At 38.6% G+C, this 20348-nt stretch overlaps 1 protein-coding gene across 10 annotated transcripts in view; it reads left to right on the top strand.

Annotated features, from left to right (window-relative positions):
- The window catches only part of LOC149153393 (uncharacterized), a 420894-nt gene that overhangs the window by 17755 nt on the left and 382791 nt on the right, over positions 1 to 20348 (top strand). For all 10 annotated transcript variants that reach the window (XM_089438847.1, XM_089438842.1, XM_089438840.1 and 7 more), the window contains exon 2: positions 13627 to 13701. In XM_089438847.1, coding sequence (XP_089294973.1) covers positions 13627 to 13701 — 75 coding nt within the window. The remainder of the gene's footprint in view (positions 1 to 13626; positions 13702 to 20348) is intronic.

The following is a 20348-nucleotide window of genomic DNA, read 5'->3' as shown; positions in this document are numbered from 1 at the left end:
TGCACAAAAAGGATGGATCATGGCGCATGTGTCCGGATTATAGGGAGCTCAACAAGTTCACTATTAAAGATAAATTTCCCATTCTTGTCATTGATGAATTATTGGATGAATTGCATGGAACAATTTACTTCACCAAGTTGGACTTTTGTTCAGGATATCATCAAATCAGAATGAAGACCAAAGACATTCCGAAAACAACATTTACAACTCATGAGGGTCATTATGAATTTTTGGTCATGCCTTTTGGCCTTACCAATGCACGTTTTACATTTCAAGGTTTGATGAATTCCATTTTCAAACCCTTCCTTAGAAAATTTCTGTTAGTATTTTTTGATGATATACTAATCTACAACATGTCTTGGAAGGATCATGTTCAACATGTGGACAGAGTGCTCAAACTATTGGAGGAGAAACAATTATATGCAAAAACCTCCAAATGTTTCTTTGGAGTACAAGAGGTGGAATATTTGGGTCATATTGTATCTCATGAAGGTTTTAAGGTAGACCCTAGCAAAATTAAAGCCATTAAGGAATGGAAAATCCCCACATCCATAAAGCATCTTCGAGGATTTCTTGGGTTGAGAGGGTATTATCACAAGTTTGTTAAGAATTATGGGAGAATAGCAATACCTCTAACAACATTACTAAAGAAAGATGCATTTTTTTGGACTCCAAAAGCAATGAAGGCTTATACCTCTGTAAGAATTCCCAACTCAAACAAAAGATTCTTCTGGAATTTCACACCTCTCCCTTAAGAGGGCATTCAAGATTTTTAAAAACTTAGCATAGGGTCAAAAAGGAATTTTTTTGGGATGGCCTTAAATACGATATTCAAAAGTTTGTGGCAGAATGTTTGGTTTGCCAACAAAATAAAGTTGAGACAATTAAGACCCCAGGTCTATTACAACCTTTATCCATTCCAAGTCAACGTTGGGAGGAGGTTTCAATGGATTTTATCACAGGTTTACCAAAGTCCAAAGGAAAGAGTGTCATCATGGTGGTAGTTGATAGACTTACCAAGAATGCACACTTTTGTGCATTATCTCATCCATTTAAAGCCAGTATAGTTGCTACTGCATTTATGGAAACAATTCAAAAGCGACATGGAAACCCAAAGATTATTGTAAGCGACAGAGATCCTATTTTCACTGGATATAATTATTTTCTTGTCTAGGTACTCAGTTAGCTCATAGCTCATCTTATCATCCTCAATCTGATGGGAAAACTGAGATTGTGAACAAATGTTTGGAAGGATATCTTCGTTGCTTTGTATCTGATAAACAGACACAATGGGTCAAATGGTTGCCTTTGGCTAAATGGTGGTATAACACTTCCTTCCATACTGCAGCAAAAATGACCCCATTTATGACACTTTATGGATATCATCCACCGTCCATCACATCATATTTAAGAGAAAATTCTAAGGTTCAAGCAGTGGAAGATCACATCGAGCATCAACAAAAAGTTCTCCAACTCTTAAAGGATAACCTCACTTTGGCGCAGAATAGAATGAAACAACAGGCAGATCAACATCGCAGCGAAAGAAGTTTTGATGTAGGTGATTGGGTATTTCTACGACTACAACCATACAAACAAATGTCCCTCAAGCAAGCTAAGAAGGATAATAAATTATCACCAAAGTATTATGGTCCGTACAAGGTGTTGCAAAAGATTGGTACTATGGCATACAAATTGGAACTTCCTGCATCTTCCCGAGTGCACCCAGTTTTCCATGTTTCATGCTTAAAGAAGGTTATAGGTGACAAGCTCCCAGTTCAAACAATATTGCCAGAACTTGACGAGGAAGGAAAAATCATATTGGAACCTGAAGCAGTCATAGAAACAAGAACTCGACAGCTACGAAATCAATCAATTTCAGAGTATCTCATCAAATGGAAGAACTTACCCGCTGAAGATTCCACATGGGAGGATGAGAATTTTATACAGAAGCATCCAAAACTACTCAAGCATTGAGGACAACACTTTTTTGAAGGAGAGGGGTATGTTAGGTCCCTAATAATAGTAGTGTATTCCCTCATTATTATTATCATTGCAACCCCTTATTGTTATTGTTGTGCACATTTTGTCCCCATATTGTTATTATTGTGCCCCATAGAAGCCCACTATTGTTATTGTTGTGCCCTTACATTATTATTGTTATGTCGACTCTGATTATATTGTGACCCCTTAGGCTCCTATATATAGAAAGGAGGTCTTGTCATTTGGATCATCCAAGAATTGTTCATTTGTGTAATGTAAATGAGGTTTTCCCCTCGAAGAGGCTACTTTTGAAGTCGTTGATCTATCTCTTTTTTCTATTTTGTGAGCTGGTTGCATAACATGGACATTCCTCATCATTACCACCCTTGTACCCATAACATTTGGTCTTTAGACCCTTGTGTCCTTGTTGTCACCCAAATTGTATAGGTGAATGTGATAACGACTCAGGGCGGGGATCAGAGTGACAGCCCCTACCCTGAGTCATTGTCGGATTCAAGAATAAGTGGAGTCACCACCCAAATAAGAAACTAACCAAAATGTCTAGGTGCTAAAGGTGCAGATAGAAACTAGAAAATGTTACTGATGGTGGACAATGGTGATGAAAAGATGAGAAGATTGATAACAAACCGCCAGAAAATGTGTTGCTTGATCGGTGAAGAACGAAATGATAAAAGGATGTTGTCAAAGCGCCGAGAATAAGATAAACTTCTCCCCGACAACGACACCAAAAAATGTTGTTGCCCAAATCGTACAGGTGAATGCGACAATGACTTAGGGTAGGGGCTGTCACTCTGATCCTCTCCCTCTCAGTTTTCACTCTCCCTACAATAGGCTATGGGGGGTAGTCCCTATGAAATGTGAAGATGAAAGGCTTATCGGGAACCAACAAGCTCGAGAGACATAACTGAATGACCTAGCAACTTGGTTAATGATGATTAACAAGTTTAATTATTAGCAGGATTTGATTATATTATTTGAGAGACCAGTGCCTTATGGAGTCAAATCACTTGCGCAAATATAAATTAACTACCAAGTTACTAGATGAATAGTTGCTGCTTAGGATGCACACCATCTTATATGCGATGCGACATCTAAAACTAAGTGAAGTGAAACTCTTGGTTGATTTTAGATTAGATGCATATCTAAGTGAATCCTTTCTCTCAGCTATTTTGAAGCTAGTCTCAAGTGTAGGTTGTGGAGAGAAACCCAGGAGAAGATAGCAAAGGCTATATTAACGATACCTCCCCTGGAGTTCTAACTACCTGGATGCCTTTGGTGCTGCAAAGACTGTGGCTTTGACGACTGCAAGGTCACCGTGTTAACCACAAGTGAGGGTCTAGTTTTGCAAGTTGGATGAGAAAGGTGGCCCTATCATCTATTAACCAAGCTTATGCCTGGAGGTAAATTAATTAATGCACTACTACTCTTAGAATGCAAGTGCAAAATGAGTGATTAGCTTTAGGTGAGATCATTAAATGCTTTAAGTACTTTGAGACAAATTATCCCAAAAACATTCGATTTAGAGCAATGAAAGGAAATTGCTTAACAATTACAAGGACAATCTTCACCAAAGCAGTGCTCATTAACCAAGTTGCTAAGCCATTCAGTTGTGTCTCCTGAGCTTGTCGGTTCCCGATAAGCCTTTCATCTTCACATTTGACAGGGAATACCCCCCATAGCCTGTTGTAGGGAGACAACTAGAACGAAGAGGGCATGGATCAAAGTGACAGCCCCTGCCCTGAGTCATTGTTGCATTGACCTGTACAATTTGGGCGACAACAGTCCCCATCCATCTCATCATTATTCACATGACCCTTATCAATTGAAGGATGTACTTTGGACTTGTCTTTCCCCTTAGGGGTTGGGAACACTTAATAGGGTCGTTTATTAACCACTCCTACCTAGGGAGGTAACACTACTTGGAGCGCAAAGCCCCAAATTTGGAAGGGATACCCATATGAAGTCCCATTGTGCCCTTGATAAACAAGCTTGTTTCACTTAGATGCACTAATGAATTATTGTACTTGAAGGTGAGGAGACGCATTGAACATTATATGTAATTGGCAGGTGGTTTCATCATGGGCTAGGCAACTTAATTGAGGCCCAAGTCCACTAGAGGATCATATTGACAACACAGGGGATGCGTTGAGAGCCATGGGACTCCCATCATGTGCAAAGCATCATTTCACACCATGGGCACCTTCAACACTTTCAGCAGTTTGTTATTGCCCCACATTATTCACAAGATGATGCACTTGGATCAGTGTGCCCTGGCAACGTACCATTATGAAGTGGTAGCTGATTCAAGTCCCAGAGGAGGTTTGTCTCACCCTTGAGACATGGGAGGGTAGGCACCATCATTAGAGCCCTCATTTGGAACATTATACAGGCTTATCTGTCATCACGAGACCCATGATACCAACATTTGTGCCCCAAAACCACTTTGGGGCGCTACATGATGACTTGCATGGAGAATTAGGGGCCACCCCCTAGTTTGTGATTTATGGAGCCCTCTCTCACATCTTGGCACCTAGAGGACTCAATGTGGCCCTCCAACGACCCTGCATTAGCATAATGTCATCAATTCGACTAACATATGGATGACTAATTCATAATTTATGAAAGCTACTTGGTTGGCTTGTTACCAAGGCCTGTTTCTTGCTCAATATTTTAATATTTTGGGGGCTAATTAGGCTAATTCGACTTAGTGAGACTCATATAAATTGAACACAAGTTCATTTGTGAGAGATCATCATCACACTTGGAGGATTTTTGGCCTCTTTGGCTAATTCACACTTTTTCTTTGGGGAATTTTTGGATTATTTTGGATGCACTTTGATATTTGGAGCTGATTTTTCATCTTTTCTTGGAGCTATTTTTTGAATATGGATGGATATATGGCATGACTATCTTGTAAGTTCTCTGGTTGATGAAAATATTTCTTTGAAATTGTCTAATGTATGTAATTGCTGCAGCTAAAGTAAATGCTCTTGTGCCCTAATTTTGTTGAAATTTTTGAAAGCTATTTGGTTGGCTCTTGCGTATGTTACTCATGGTATAGCATGCAAAGAATGTTCCTAGTGATGAAATGTTATTTTTCTTCATGAAACTCCTTATTCTAATAGTAGGTACTTGTGGAAGGTTGGTAGCTAGGGCATCAACTTTTAACCTCCTTGAAGACAAATTTGGCCAATCTAAAGCATCTAGGGATCCATTAGCCCTAGGAAGAAGGCACTATCACAAGCCATTTGGTGATGACACTCTCTTTCTTCCATAATTTCTCATAAAATTTCGGTCCTCTCTTCTTGGGCGACTAGGCTAGGGCATAGAGCGAAATTCATTAGAGAGAGAGTTGGTGGATTCCGGGAGCATATTCCTCAAGCCCAAGGTCTTATCTACAAGACCTCAAAGTTTGGGAATCATCTCTCATGTTTTCATCCATTAAAATCCTTGCCCTAGGTGTCCCTTAGAAGGGAAACCCTTGCTTGCATTCCTTTAATTTGGAGACTTCTTTGAGGGTTGTATGAGTTTAGTATTCATTGGAATAAATCTTAAGAAGTCCTTTCTCCTCCTTGCCTTGAACTTGGAAGCACTTCTTCACACGATTATTCTTAAAACCCTAGGCTTTAAAGCAAGTTCCCAACTAGTTCTTCTTCATTCCATTTTTCCATAGGGTCTACCCCCCTTAGCTTGCTGTAGGGAGACAACTTAAATGGAGAGATTGGGGATCAGGGTGACAACCCCTGATTTGAGCGTTGTCGCACTGCTTAGACACTTTGTGTGACAACAGGGTCCACATAGCGTTAACTTGCCCCTTCCCCTTGCCCGCACCTTGGGTCATGGCTTGGAATAAGGCCCGGAGGTTGATGCAGTTGAAAAGAAAGATAAAAGCATATATGGACACGTTCAACAGGAAAATGTGACGCAAAATGCAAAAGATGGTCAACACAAATACATTTAGCATGTGGGCAAAATCCAATACATGAGCTCTACCCCATTATCATGGCCATCACCCTGGTTCCTACTATTGATTTTGGGTAGCATCGGATGTGCTCTAGCCATGAAATTTGGTGGAGAGGCTAAGGCACATGAGATCTCCAAGACCCATAAATCGTTTGGAGAAATTCCACCCGGATGAAGAGATATTAAAATAATTAATATTTTTAATGGTTTCCTAAGTCTAAACTTAGGAAAATAAAAATATTAATGTGTATTAATATAAAATGGGTGAGAAAGTTCTAAGTGACGAGGATCAAGCCGGTTCTAATCTTAGCCGTTGATTAGGGACTTAATCTTGGCCGTTGATTTGTCAACAGGAAAAGTATAAGAGGAGGCTTGAGCGTCAGTTAGAGACACACAAAGTGATCAAAGAATTCGATTTTCTGGGGCAAGGTTTGTTGAGGAAATCGAGCTAGTGATCAGAGTTGCAGTGAGGGGCAGTGCAACAAGGGATTTTCATTCGAGGCTGAAGAATACATAAAAGAGAGGCAACACAGTGATCAAAGAATTCGATTTTCTGGGGCGAGGTTTGTTGAGGAAATCGAGCTAGTGATCAGAGTTGCAGTGAGGGGCAGTGCAACAAGGGATTTTCATTTGAGGCTGAAGAATACATAAAAGAGAGGCAACGCAGTGCTAAGAGAGATAGTGCAGGCCCTAGAAGGGCTGACGCAAAGGTCGAAGAGTTGATGTAGAAGGCTAACTCAGGTGACACAAAAGCGGTAGAGGCTGACGCTGGGCCTCATAGGCAACGCTGGGGAGATTCTGTGGGGCAGACTGGGAGCAGATCAACAGATTCTGAGCTAGGATAGGGTGACGCAGCTCTTGGAGGAGTGACGCATTTCCAGAGCAGTGCTTGGCGCAATTTTCTTTGTCCAACATAAGGAACAATCAGAGTCGCTGTGGGGTTTGATCATCCATTTGCTGATTTGTCGGAATATCTGTCTCTGGATAGAAGTACTACTGCCAATGATATTCTCTTTTGGGTGAGCCATTTCTGGCACCCTAGTTGTATTCACGAAATCCGCTTAATAATACAAACCCTCTGTATGCTGCATCGGTTTTCCCGAATTGGGTTTTTTCGGGGACAATTGTCTGAAAATAACGGTGTCCCTTGTGTTATTGTCTCAGTTTATTTCAGTGCATGATCTATATATTTGTTAAGGCTGCAATAGTGTTTACTTTGATGTTTATGCAATCAAATAACTTGTTAATGTAAAGAACAAGTAGGAGATTGTAAACCAGTAATTGCAGTAGCGGTTTCTGATGTGTTAGATTCAAGAATTTTCACACTGGTTCTATGAGCCTTCTTCATCATATAGGAATCCATGATTGTCCCAACCCTTGGTAAGCAATGAACCGCTCCACCTTAAAAGGGGGAATTCACTGTTATATCTTATACATCATGCTCTAACCCCTTGAGCCGAGCGGTTAATCAAAGAAAATCATAAAAAGGCAAAAGGCATATAAAGAAGGGTGGAAAAATCAAGGTTGGGGCACCTCATGTACCACAATTGCTCCCTCCTACACATTATAAACCGAAGTGTGGGCTTCCCTCTTATTAACTACCCTTGCACCCCAGCATGTGAACCAGGGTTGCCCCTTCTCATTCCCTACTTCATTCACCTATCTGTCACATGCCACCAACTCTTGAAAGATGTACCTTGACTATATTATCACCTTTAGAAGTAGAAACCACCTAATAGGATTATTGGTTAACCCCATTTGGAGTTTAGGAGACATTGGCACATTCCGAAGCCCATTATGGAAGCGCAGGCAATTAAGAAGTCCTCACCTGTGGTCCATGATTAGGTAAGGTCATTTACTTGATTTCTCTAATGACTTGTTGTACTGGAAGACTAGGGGACGCATTGGATCTTATGCAGGATTGCAGATGGTTTCCATCTTAGGTTTGGTCTCCCTATATGGGGTCCTAATTCTCTAGAGGGCTACATTGGCACATGTAGGGTGAGCGTTAAGTACCATGGGCCTCCACAGCAGCAGATTGCACTCCATGGATCCCCATAACCATTCAGAGTTTGCTCATGGTTCACTTATTGGACGAGGAGGATGCACCTGATCCATCATGCTCAGCTGGCCCCAGATCGACACCATACACTTGGCAGACGATCCAAGACTTGCACGATGATGTGGCATCACCTACACCATCATCCTAGCCCTTGCAGGCGATCTACAGGCATCTTCGATTTGTTTGGAGACCCATGAGGACACTTGTGTGCCCCCACATGTCATTTGGAGCACCATAGGTTATTACAAGGGGCCACCCCCTTGTCCACTACTTTTGAGGGTCCTATTCTTCATTGTGGCACCCATGGACCTCATTAAGCCTCTTAGAGGGCCCTACGACATGCATAGATTATTATTTGACCTCTTGAGAGGCTTACTTTTTCATTTATGAGCTAGTTTGGTGGGCTTGTCACCAAAAGTTGAATTATTAGAACATTATTTTATTTTTGGGGCTTATGTAGGCCAAGGAGGCTAATTCAAACTCCTAAGTTGTGTATAAATACAAGTGAGATGAGTTCATTTCTCATCATCACTTTGGTTTGGATCTCTTATTTCTCTTGAGATTTTCGCACTTTTTCTAAGGATGAATTGGAGCTTTATGGATGAGTTTTGATGTGTGGATATTGGTCTATCTTCTCTTGGAGCTTCTTTATTGTCAATTGTGAATGGCTGGATATACTCTATTACATGTAAGTATGTACCTTTGATGTTATTCTTGTTTACTTTTGTCATATATGTTGGACTGGGATTTTCGCTGTTCTAGGGCTAATTGCTGCATGCATTTACTGTTTAATATTGTGGAATTTGTCTCTATTATAGCATTCCTTCAATGTATGGGCCGTGTAATGTGAGCGTAATCTCCTCGGGGTAATTCTATCAACGAATTTGACCTTGACAAGCCATTCCTCTTGCACATCGAAGTATAAAAGCTGCAAGGTTGCTTCTTCTTGACCTAGAAGGTAAACGAAGTGATCTTGAGGCTTCCTTGACTAGGAAGTAAGAAATCCTATTCTTACTCAACACAGACTCCATTCTCCCAAAGACTAAGGCACTGATTTACCAAGGGTGGTCACTAAAACTCATATTCTCTCACACCCTTCCAGGACTAGCCACATTGGGGTAGCTAGGGCATCAAATTCCCGACAAGCTAGCCATCAAAAGAATTTGATCTCCTAGGGTCTCCTGCACTGGCCTTTCCTCTAGATCTCCTCTAATTTTGAAGACATTCCGACATTGGAGTTGGGAGAAAAGCCAAGCCCTAGCTTTGGGATCAAACTTTCCCTGCCATCCCCAAGGCTAGTACCTCATAGGGTCAAAACAACATCTCCTCTTTCCACCTTGTCTAGGGTAAGAATATCATTGGTTGCTACATTCTTTCCTCATACTCTAAACTGGGTCCACTTGGCCCCATATGGTTCCGTTCGTTTGAAATACCATTCTTCAAGAACCATCCGGGATACCAATCCTAACAAGGATTTTAGGGATTGGGGAACTTCTTCACAAGTCTTATCCCATAAACCTAACCCTCAAAATCCTCTCTTTCTTTCTCTAGAATAGTACCTTGCTTAGAAAGCAAGCAAGTTCCATCCTTAAAACTTTTCTGGGAAAGGTTTTGTTTGGGTCGCTCATATCCATTGACTTGTCATTCATTTGTGACTCTATACGTATCGGGTTTCCTCCTATCGGTGAAAATCCATAAATAGAAGGGAGCCTTAGCTGAGGTGACAATGGGCTAAGTCTCCATTTGTTTCCCTTGGCCTAGCATTTGCCTTTTAGGGATCCCCCCTTAGGTCCCTTGCTAATTTGAGCGGTAACAGGCCCTAAAGGTATGTGGAACCTAACTTGAAGAATGCAAACCTTAATATAGATGAGCCATATCATATAGAGACAAGCCATCGATGATAGTGAGCCACAAAAGTATTGAAAGCGAGTCAATGTCAGTGAATAAACAATGCTACTGTTCATAATTGATACCACTGTAATACTGTAATAAATAATGTCGTTGCCACTGGAAATTTAATACTGATGCCACTGTAAAGTCGAGGCACTATAAAAGTGAATGCTTATGCCATTGTGCGAAGTGCGAGGCATACTTGTGAAGAATGTGGACCACTATTTGAATGTTGGCCATACTAAATGTATATGATCCATGCTATACTAAATGTATATGATCCATACTAGGGTGCAAATTTTCTCAACCTTTGAAGTGGTATGATTTATGGAGGACTTATTCAATGTTTTATCGACAAGATGCTTTACCTCCCATTCGTAATTGAAAGTCAGTTTTAGTTGATCCAGGAGATAGGTGGTTGTGTAGGCTACACCATGTTTGGTCTATTCAGCTTTCTTTTAAGTTGCGGGTTTTTGTATGGTTGGTCATCTATTAGGGGATCCCCTCTTAGGCTAGGTTGCAAAGTGTGGGTTTTCTGATTCACTGGCAGACAACCCTTATTGGTGATTGTAGCGATATAGTTTATTCCTCTTTCATTGAGATTTGGCAGTGCTTGAGAGTTTCTACTCTCTTTACCCTTTGGAAGATCAGCTGTAGGTTTGCTTTTGAGTACGAGGTTAGTTCTTTGCCTACTTTTTGATGTGGCAAGAAGAGGCATGTCATTGGTTGTTTTCCAAAGGTGACTTATTGGTAAAAGATGCAAAAGTTTTAGATGTCGTAACTTGTTTTGATTTTATTTCTGCATTAGTAGTGTTGAGGAAGAGGATACAAGTTCCATTATATATACCCTTCTGCAATTTTGATTTTCTCTTTGTAAATGCTTTTATGTAAATATATGACATTAAAAAAAAAAACGTTTATCTACTCAGGTGTCTTCTCCTCTTCTACATTATCTAGCTAATTTCCAAATTCTCTTATCTACAATCTCTATATTCCTTACGATACTTAATTTCCTTCTCTGTTGGAATGGAGCATATGAAACAACTCATCTTATTATTTATTGAGACTTCCTCATTTATTTTCATACCTTTCCTTATAACTACATCTCTGAATAGGTGCCTTAATGCGGTCCTTTCTCCTTTTGCTTCCTTGAGAGTGAGTTCGTTTAGCCAAGAACTGACCCCATGCTCAAGATTTGATTCAAAACAAAAAGATCTCTACACACTTGAAGGAAAATTGTTAGATTCACAAGGGACTGGACTACACAATGAAAAAGGAAGCTAGAGGTTCAACCAAAAACCTACTAGTGCTCCTAGATCTAGAGTGGTCCTCCAATCCATAAATTAATATAAGATAGCTTGCATAAGTTAATCCAGTACTGTGGCAAGTGAATTAATAAGATCGATTAGCACAAGTAGAGCATTAAGCACAAATTGAAACAATTATACCTGAAAAGAAGAAGGATAACACTGCATAGAATAAACCCCAATGTCTTTTTATTATATCATGAGAAAATGAATTACAAAATTTGGCAGAGCCGCTAGCCTGGTAGCTCTAAGCATTACAATGATTACAAATAAGAGAGAGGATGCTCTCTTAAATAGAAAAATCGAAGTAGATCCCAATGAGAAAGATCTGTCCAAGTGGCAAGTAGTGATCCCAATGCAAAAACGTCTCGCTCCCATGAGAAAATCGAAACCCTTCAAGGTGCTATGTGCAAATATCCAAGTGAAGTAGCCATTTGCAAGTGGAAGAATGGGCGGAGTGGCTTGGATCACTCTAGAAATATTCTCTTAGTAAACTTTGATTAAATCCCGATCAAATCCCTCAAATAAATTAATTAAATCACTTAACTCCAACTCCGTGCCATGAGAAACTACGCAATCCTTGATTGATGGTTCAAGTGGATCCATGGTAAATAAAGGCTGGAGTGAGATGGAGTAGTGGGAGACCGATTTCTAATTCGTTCCAAGTCAAACTCAAACTGAGCTTAACTGAAACCCCATCAGATCTTGGGACTCAAATTTAAAGAAGTGCGTTTTTATTGTTGTTGGAGAATTCGTTGTGGCTGGGACCATCGAATTCTTTTCTGGGTCATCTTTCCTTGGTAAATGGAATCTTCATCATTTTTGACTTGACTTTGCCCCTTGTGAATCTCCACCTCATTTTTTTGAGTATTTTGCACTTGGAGAGAATATTATTTTCTCCCAATTATTATTTTCCAGCTAATTATTTGCCAGCTTTTGCCAAAAATTGGAAAAAATGGGTTTTGAGGAGTAAATACACATTTTTGACCCTCAAAGTGTGTCTACATAGAAAGTTGAGGTGTAGAGGTCTAATTTTGAGTACTCATACCCTCTACAACTTCTATAGACAACACTTATTACATTTACAGCAGAAACTATTTAAAAATCCATGCAGCGGGAAATTTTTAACAATTTAAAAGTGACCCTTAGACTTAACCAAATTTTGCGAAACTTTAGAGATGATCTAGTATGGTAATATACATCGACTTTAGACACTAGGACTCACCTAAGACTCTACCATCAAGCCGCACTCCAGCTTTGGGTTATATCTGGGAGAAAAACTCAACTAATAATTCAGTGTCAAAAGACACAAATAATTAGCCAAGGGAAAAAAACTCCCTGGGGTGAACTCGCTAGTGAAGTCCTAAGCTACCTAGGCTTGTTACATGACTCTTTTTCATCATTCTAGAATCATTTTTACAATGTCCCTGCATGGCTGCGGAATCTGATATACAGAACGATGAGAAGAAGAGATGAAGTCTGGAATTCTGATTGCCGCTGATGTAGGAATGCTTCAACTGTACTTTGATCATGGAGTCTTTGACAAATATTCAAGTGCAACTTTAGTGGTCAACAAGACCAACACTTCCTACAATGCTAGAGCTTGAACAATTATTTTGTATTTGTTTTAATGTAAATATTTGCCAAAATTGGCATAAGCAGCTACATAGATTCTGCATCAAAATTTAGCTTCAGCTCTCTTTTTCTTATTAGGATCCAGATTTATTGACTGCTCCTTGGATCCTTTTGGCCTTTCCCTTGCTGGTAGTAAGCACCCTCTCTTTCATGGTGGTAAACACAGTTCTTATTTTTAAGGGGTTTTATGCAGTGATGCTTGACCAATTTTTGTGTTCTAGCTTCTGCGTGAACATTTGCTCCTATTTATTTTAACCAGTTTCTCCTTAAGTACCCCTTTACGAACCCCAATTGTCATCTTGTATTTGTGAATAATTGCAGATATGATAATGCAAACTTAGAGTCCTATTCTTCATTGTACTATAAAATTAAAATATAATTTTATAGTCTGAGAGTCAAAATATAAATTCTAGATAGGGGATCATAAGTTTACTCATGCAGCAGTTTGAAATTGATTGAATATGTTCCTGCATGGTAATTAATAATTGTCTTAATTCATCTGTTTGTTGTTGCATCTTTACAGCTGCTGGTGATTTGTTTTACTTGAAGCTGTACATTTTTAGTTGTAATAGAACAGATAAAGCAGATTATTTGTATATCTGGTTTATTCTCTATGTTGTCCTGATTACATCTTTATGTCTTGTAAAAGATCGTTACTATCAACAAATTAATGTACACCTCTAAGTTCTCGTGTAAACTATATTTCTGATTTTCTGCAAGAAAAATTGACGTATCTTGAAGAATATCTGAAAAAAGTATTCTTTGCAGGAAGACTTCGAAAATTTATGGTCGGCATGTCCATGGGATGAAGATTTGACATATGCCAAATCTGTTTGTGATGAGGTTTTTACTTATCCTGGCATTTTACTGTAATTGGATGTGTTCTTTCTTTATATTACTGCAATTACCTCATGTGAATGGTTGTTTATCAGAATTACATTTTTCATTTGGTCATTTTTTTTATCATGGTGGTTCTTTGGCTAATTAACAAACTCTTTGTTCTTTAATAAAAAATGCTTCTAATTTTTTGTTAACATTGTAACATTCTCTTTTTCCAGATTTACCTTACATTGGGTGGTTTGGTACTCCTAGCTTATAGAATGTCTTATACATAATTACATTTGAACATATTATTTTTATCACTGCTTTTTGTTGGCTGTTAGCTATGGCTACAAGGTAAATAAGTGTTTGCTTTTTGTTTGTTTGTTGGCTCTGGTGTATATTATAAGTAATCCATTTCAATTGTGCTTATTAACTCTGGTTTCGAGTTAAATAAGATAATTCCTGCTTCTGTCTCTTTGTTGGGTAAGTTGTGCATTTTACTTATGAGTCCTTGTCAGCAGGATAAGGTTCATGAGAACTGTAACTAGTCCAAGGACATCTTTTTATAAAGTCGGATAAACATTAAATCTGTCCTAGAAATATGTTTACTTTTTACACATGTTTCCATGTCTGAACTATTTTACTTGATATTCTCAGTTACTAAGGAGGATTATTTCTAACCTTTTCTATTCCGTGTTTTCGAAACTAGCTGGCATTCTCCTTTTTCAACAGCTTACACAGTTATAAATGCAATTAAGCATGTTTGGGTGCTATCAAATGACTGGTCAATTTTTACTGCCTGTTGCCATTGATTTGAACTTGGAAACAGAAATCATATTATTTGGTCTTGATATGGTTTTCTATTCATCTATTTCAGATTTATGATTTTTTGTCATGTTTTAGGTCCAGTTTTAGTTCTGTGGCTCATAACTGGTCCTTCCAATCTGGACAATACAAACATAGGATTGTGGAAATCAGTGCATTCTTAATGCGATAGAATATATACTACTTTGAGGCCATTTTACATTTTGTTAATTTGAACTTGATGTCTTGAAAATCTTTAAGCAGCCTTTTGTTGATTCTCATGGCTGTAGTGTCCTGTTGTATAAGTCTAATAGACCCTGTTACCACTCAGGTTAGCATCCTTGGCAAAGTCATGGTCAAGGTGCTAGGCGTAAGCAGACATGAGATATCCCCACTGTCACCTCAGCATGACTTCCTCTCACTTCCGGGAAATTCCTAGAAAGCCACGAGGGGTATCCCGATTCCCAATCTACACACACTTCACCAAAAAAGACGAGTGCCTACGTATGATGAATGTTAGGGGTTAATTGAAAGACAATGCTAGGTCTGATGAATGAATAATAAATTCAAAAAATACCCAGGAAACGTGGGTTCGGGGATGGGTACAAGGACGGGGACGGGTACGTCATTTTTTGAAACAGGGTGCATGGGTTCGTCGGAGGTATATTATAATTTATATATAATATATAAATATTGTATTTTATAAATTATAATAGATATGAATTTGTATATTTTTCAACTTTAAACAAGAAAACTAAAATATTTATGATTTAAACTTTAAATATTTAAACATGTACATCATTGAATATTCAACATTCACAATGAAATTTCAAAATTTCTAGTTTGATATCAAGTGCAAATTGGAGTTTACATATTAATAAGAATCATGATATATGTCCATTATCATACTACATTCAAAATTTGCCTTAAGGCATATCCAAACAAGAACTAGGAAAATTTAAAATACTAAAATAAAAATAGCTAATAGTGAACAATGGCTTCCTTAAGCCTTGTCATCAACATCTATGTCGTCATCATCACTCAGATCTTCAGTTAGCATGCTCCCCAGGTAGGAATCACTCTCATCTTGAGGCTCTTGCTCATCCATAGCAATTGGAGGTAGCTCATTAAGGCCATCTGGTTGTATCTCCTCGTCTACACACATAGCATCATCTATGTATTGGTCTCATCTCTTGAAAGGACCCTCCTTGTACCCAGGGTCTTTGCGATATATGAGACAAAGTGTGCTATGAATGTACACTAAGTTCTTTGCCTTCTTTGAGCCCAACCTATTTCTTTTTACTGAATGGATAAAGGCATAAGTACTCCAATTCCTCTCGCAAGATGAAGAACTAGCTACCTGGAATATTAGGGGAAGCCCATTAAATTAATTAAAAATTTAAAAATAAAAACTAAAATGAACCCCAAAGAACCCGATTTTGGGGTTCCAAGTACCCATCATCGGGGTTCTCCATACCATTCAAGACAAAAGAACCCATTTTTTTTTAATGGAGAACCCAGTTCTTATGGGTTCTTCTCAGAAGAACCGTACCCGAATCTGGTACTTGGGGATGAGAATCCGGGACGGGTTTGAGAACCCCACCCCTGGGTTCGCAAACCCGTGCAACATAGAAAAATACAAACCAGCATGCGAAAGCTCACTCAAATTTCATAATAAATAGTTACCTTTGATACTCAAGAGTGAGGGAAGGGTATATACATCAAGTGAGATGATTTACCTTTGGTTGCTACTTGATTTTGTAACCTGATTTGGACTAGCTTGCTGCTGTCCTACACTTTCAGACCTACAAAATTTGCAAAAGACATAGATATCTCATATTTAAAGTGTCTTTCAGGCAACCCAAAAGCGTGAAAAAACACTAGGATGATCGATCCTTGGGTGCTTCAACCTGGGTACTGAAATACGAGTGAAAATATCAATGTTGCACGACTCGTACTTGTATAAGACTTGTCACGGCATTGACTCATCAACTCATATAAGACTCGGGAACGACCCTTATAAGACTCGTATAAGACTCGTCAAAATACAAAAAAACTTAAAATATGGTAAATTTTAAGCACAAAAAGGAAACTAATGACAATTCCAATCCTTATAAGTTATAAAAACCACAATATATGCAATAATTCATAACATAATCTCATATCTATAAAAGTACAACATAACATATTCGATTTTTGTAAGCAAAACATTTAGATACTGAATAAGAAAATGACTCATGATTCCATAATTAAAATTAAAAATGTAAGCAAGTTCAAAATTCAAATACATATGTCATAAATGATAAATGATTGTCTCATAACAATCTTGAGTCTCATCACTCATGGACGAACACGCCTAAAATAAGCTCTCGTGGATCTAGTGGTAACATCGGAAGGCTGAAGCAACTGTGAGGTAGGTGTATTTGGAGTCTCCACTTGAGATGGCAAACTAGAGAGATCCTCAATCTCTTCAACAAGCCAACTCAAATCAGGGTCCTCCTCCTCCACAACCCAATCATACTCTAAATCAATAGTATCCAATAAAATTGGATCTGTATCCTTTGGTTGCACTTGTTTTGTGAGCATTCAAAGGTTGTAGTAGATGAAAACCAACTTCTCCAACCTCTCATGCTCCAACCTGTTTCTCTTTTTGCTGTGGATGTGCTCAAACATTGACCAATTGCGCTCACAAGAAGAAGCACTGCAGGGTTGACTCAGAACTCTGATGGCGAATTCTTGTAATTGTGGTGCCTCAGTGCCACAATCTATCCACCAATGAGCTGTAAAAAAATAACAACAAAGATTATCAGTTTGCAATGCCAAACATATAAAAGAGAACTAGCAAAATTACAAGCTAAGTTCTAACAATTTGCACTTACAAGGCATTTTCTTGTCCTTGAGACGTTGGCTTGAGCTGAATCCAAACATGCCAGATGCTTCCTTGTACATATCTCGTTGCATCTTGATTTTGTGCTTAATATCTTGATCCGAGAACATCTTCTTAATGCACATCATGACACCTCTCATCACCTCAGGATCTCTTTGAATGCTAGACCCCTCATTATAGAATAAGCACAGATTGAGATATGCTCCTGCTGCATGCAATGGTGAATGTAATTGCCTGTCCCACCTGGAATCAAAATTTTTCCATATAGGGAGATATTTAGATTCATTTCCCTTATAGAAAGTCTTGATGGCCTCTTTGGTCCTGTCCATGCCCTCATAAATATATCCCATTGAAGGGTTCTCTCCATCCATCAATCTCAAGACTTTCACAAGGGGCTCAGTGAAGTTGATAATCTTAGTCACTTTGTCCCACAAACTATTAGCAAAGATAGATGTTTTCACAGACATTGCTTTTGGTTTTGTGCTATCTTTCCAGAATACCCATTGCTGGCTACAAAACATTCTTCTCAAAGCTTGGTACTCATACAAAAGGCTTTGGAGGGAAAGACAGTTTGTAGCAAACCGTGTGACAACTGGGCGACTAAGCTCACCCTGTGTGAATTCCCTTATAAGGTTCAACACCCAAGCATGATTATAAATATACTTGGTAATATGCTTGCATTCTTGCACAACATCTTGCACCCACTCCAACTTCCCAATGTCCTCTAGTAGTAATAGGCAGTGCATGGAGTCCAAAAAATGGTAGGATATTTGGCACAAAGCAACCTTCCAGTTGCCACATAATTTTCTGCATTGTCCATGATTACTTGGACAACATTTGCAACCCCAACTTCCTCCACCACATCAACCAACAATGAAAAAATCAAATGTGAATCTTTTACATTTGCAGATGCATCAATGGATTTTAGGAACATGGTTCCTTTAGGGCAAGTTACAACAAAATTTATTATTGTTCTACCCCTCTGATCTGTTCACCCTTTAGACATAAGTGTACAACCTGTAAATTTCCATGAGCTTTTAATGCTCTCCAATTGTTCCTTGACACACTCAAGCTCCTTATCTAACTCTTTCCCCCTAAGTGCATTATAAGATGGGGCTTTGTATCCAGGGCTAGCACATGCAATGGCATCCACCATGGGCTGATAAAAATAAGACTTTTCATAGTTGGAAACCTCCTGACTGCCATATTTGCCTCCTTCCTCTTCTTATCATTGAAACTGTCCAAGGTTGGTTGAGATCTTGGAGTTGTACGAGGATTGAAGAAAGAAGAGGTTATACTCCTATTTTCCACAACACTTGAAGTGGAGTTACCAATACCTAGACTTTGAAACCGTGTTTCACTCTGAGATGAAGATCTATTTGTTGACCACTATGTGTCAACTACCCATAGCAGTACACCCCCTTTTTTCGCAAAAGGGATAGCGCTTGATCAACGTGTCCATGCCGTTCGACTATCATCATCAGCCTGATCATGTTATATTGTAAACCCTTTCTGCATGTGTAAATTGTAAATAATCTCAACAGATCCGTGTCGTGTATGTAATTGCCTAGGTAAACCTAATTTTTTGATGACGATCTACATTCCGGAAGGTTTTTTGTCTCACCGATCCATGATCGGCAGAGTTTTCCTTCAGCCTTACCCCAAAGCCAGAATGGAGTTTGTCACCAGAATGTTAGGGGAGTCCTAGTGTGCTAGATCGAGTCTATGTAAAAGTAATTTGGGAATAATCCTAACTATTTGGTTAGGTTATTTTATTACAAATTACTTGATCTGCTAGATTATATTTGTGTCGCAGAAATGGGTTTTCCCCCCTTGAGATGTAAAAAAATTGTGATGTAAAATGTCTTGAGGGTTAGAAAAATAATTTATCCCCTCATAGGTCCTAGGTCCTAGGTAAATTTAAATTTTCCAGAGGTAAAATTCGTGGATCCTTTAAAAAATTAAATCTTAACTGGTCCAGGGACTAAGGTTAGTTGATTATTTTGCTAAATTTTATGTCTTAGGTCCCTGGGGTTAAGTCAAAGTCAAAGTTTTGAGGAAATAAATGCAAAATTTTAATTTTTAAATATATTAAAATGCATTTAATTGAAAAATTCGAAATTTCCTCAATATTTAAAATTTCGATGGATGAAATTAAAAGAAATTTTGATCCTCATCAACGATCGAGATCGCTTTGACAAGGATCACTTGAACTAGCCATTGGGAAATTTATCTTTAAATAGGGTTCAGTTGTCATTTCAGATGATTCGATCTTGGAGTCTGGTGCTACGTGAAAGCTCTCGTAATCATTTTTCATGTGAAATAAAGAAAGACTTTGGGGTTAATTTTTGCTGGTGTTACTCTTTGTGGAAATGCTGTAAGATGCTTTATTTTTATGTATAAATTTCCTTTCAGCCATTGATGGTAGCTTTATGAAGAGTGATTTAAGTACATGTATCTTTTTTGATCATTGGGGTTTGAATGGTAGTTTAAATTCTGAATATAATGGCAGGTATCTCCATTAAATCTGAATTTTATTGTCGTTTTCTCTCTCTATGTTAATGGTTGAATTGAGTTGTGCAGGGAATTTTTGATTTTGAGATCGTTGGGCGTTCGGGGAAGTTTTCAGTTGGACCAGCCAACTCTCGATCAACATTTTCTGAAGGGCCCAGCTTGATTGAATCCCAGGCTTATCATTAGAACTTCCATTGATTGATGCATGAAGGGTTTTCTCTGAAGCACCTCACTTTAAATCATAAATTTTAAAAAATATTTGTGGCATAATGATAAATTTGGCTACTTAGAGCCTTCAGTTTGTAATCACTGTAATTATTTAGCTAGGTTTTTTGGGGTTTTTAATTTCATCATTGTATTTTTTGTTTCTGCGTGTTTTGTCTTTCTCATCGCAGGTTGCAGATCTGAAGGGGATTTCTTGTTTGAAGCCAGATCTAGGCCCTGGAGGGTAAGATCTGGCCTC

Source organism: Pinus tabuliformis, chromosome 9 (assembly GCF_031772625.1).
Source record: "Pinus tabuliformis cultivar Carrire ecotype Pingquan chromosome 9, CPIR1, whole genome shotgun sequence".
In the NCBI taxonomy this organism is placed as follows: Eukaryota; Viridiplantae; Streptophyta; class Pinopsida; order Pinales; family Pinaceae; genus Pinus; species Pinus tabuliformis.
This window is presented reverse-complemented; position numbering and strand designations above follow the sequence as displayed.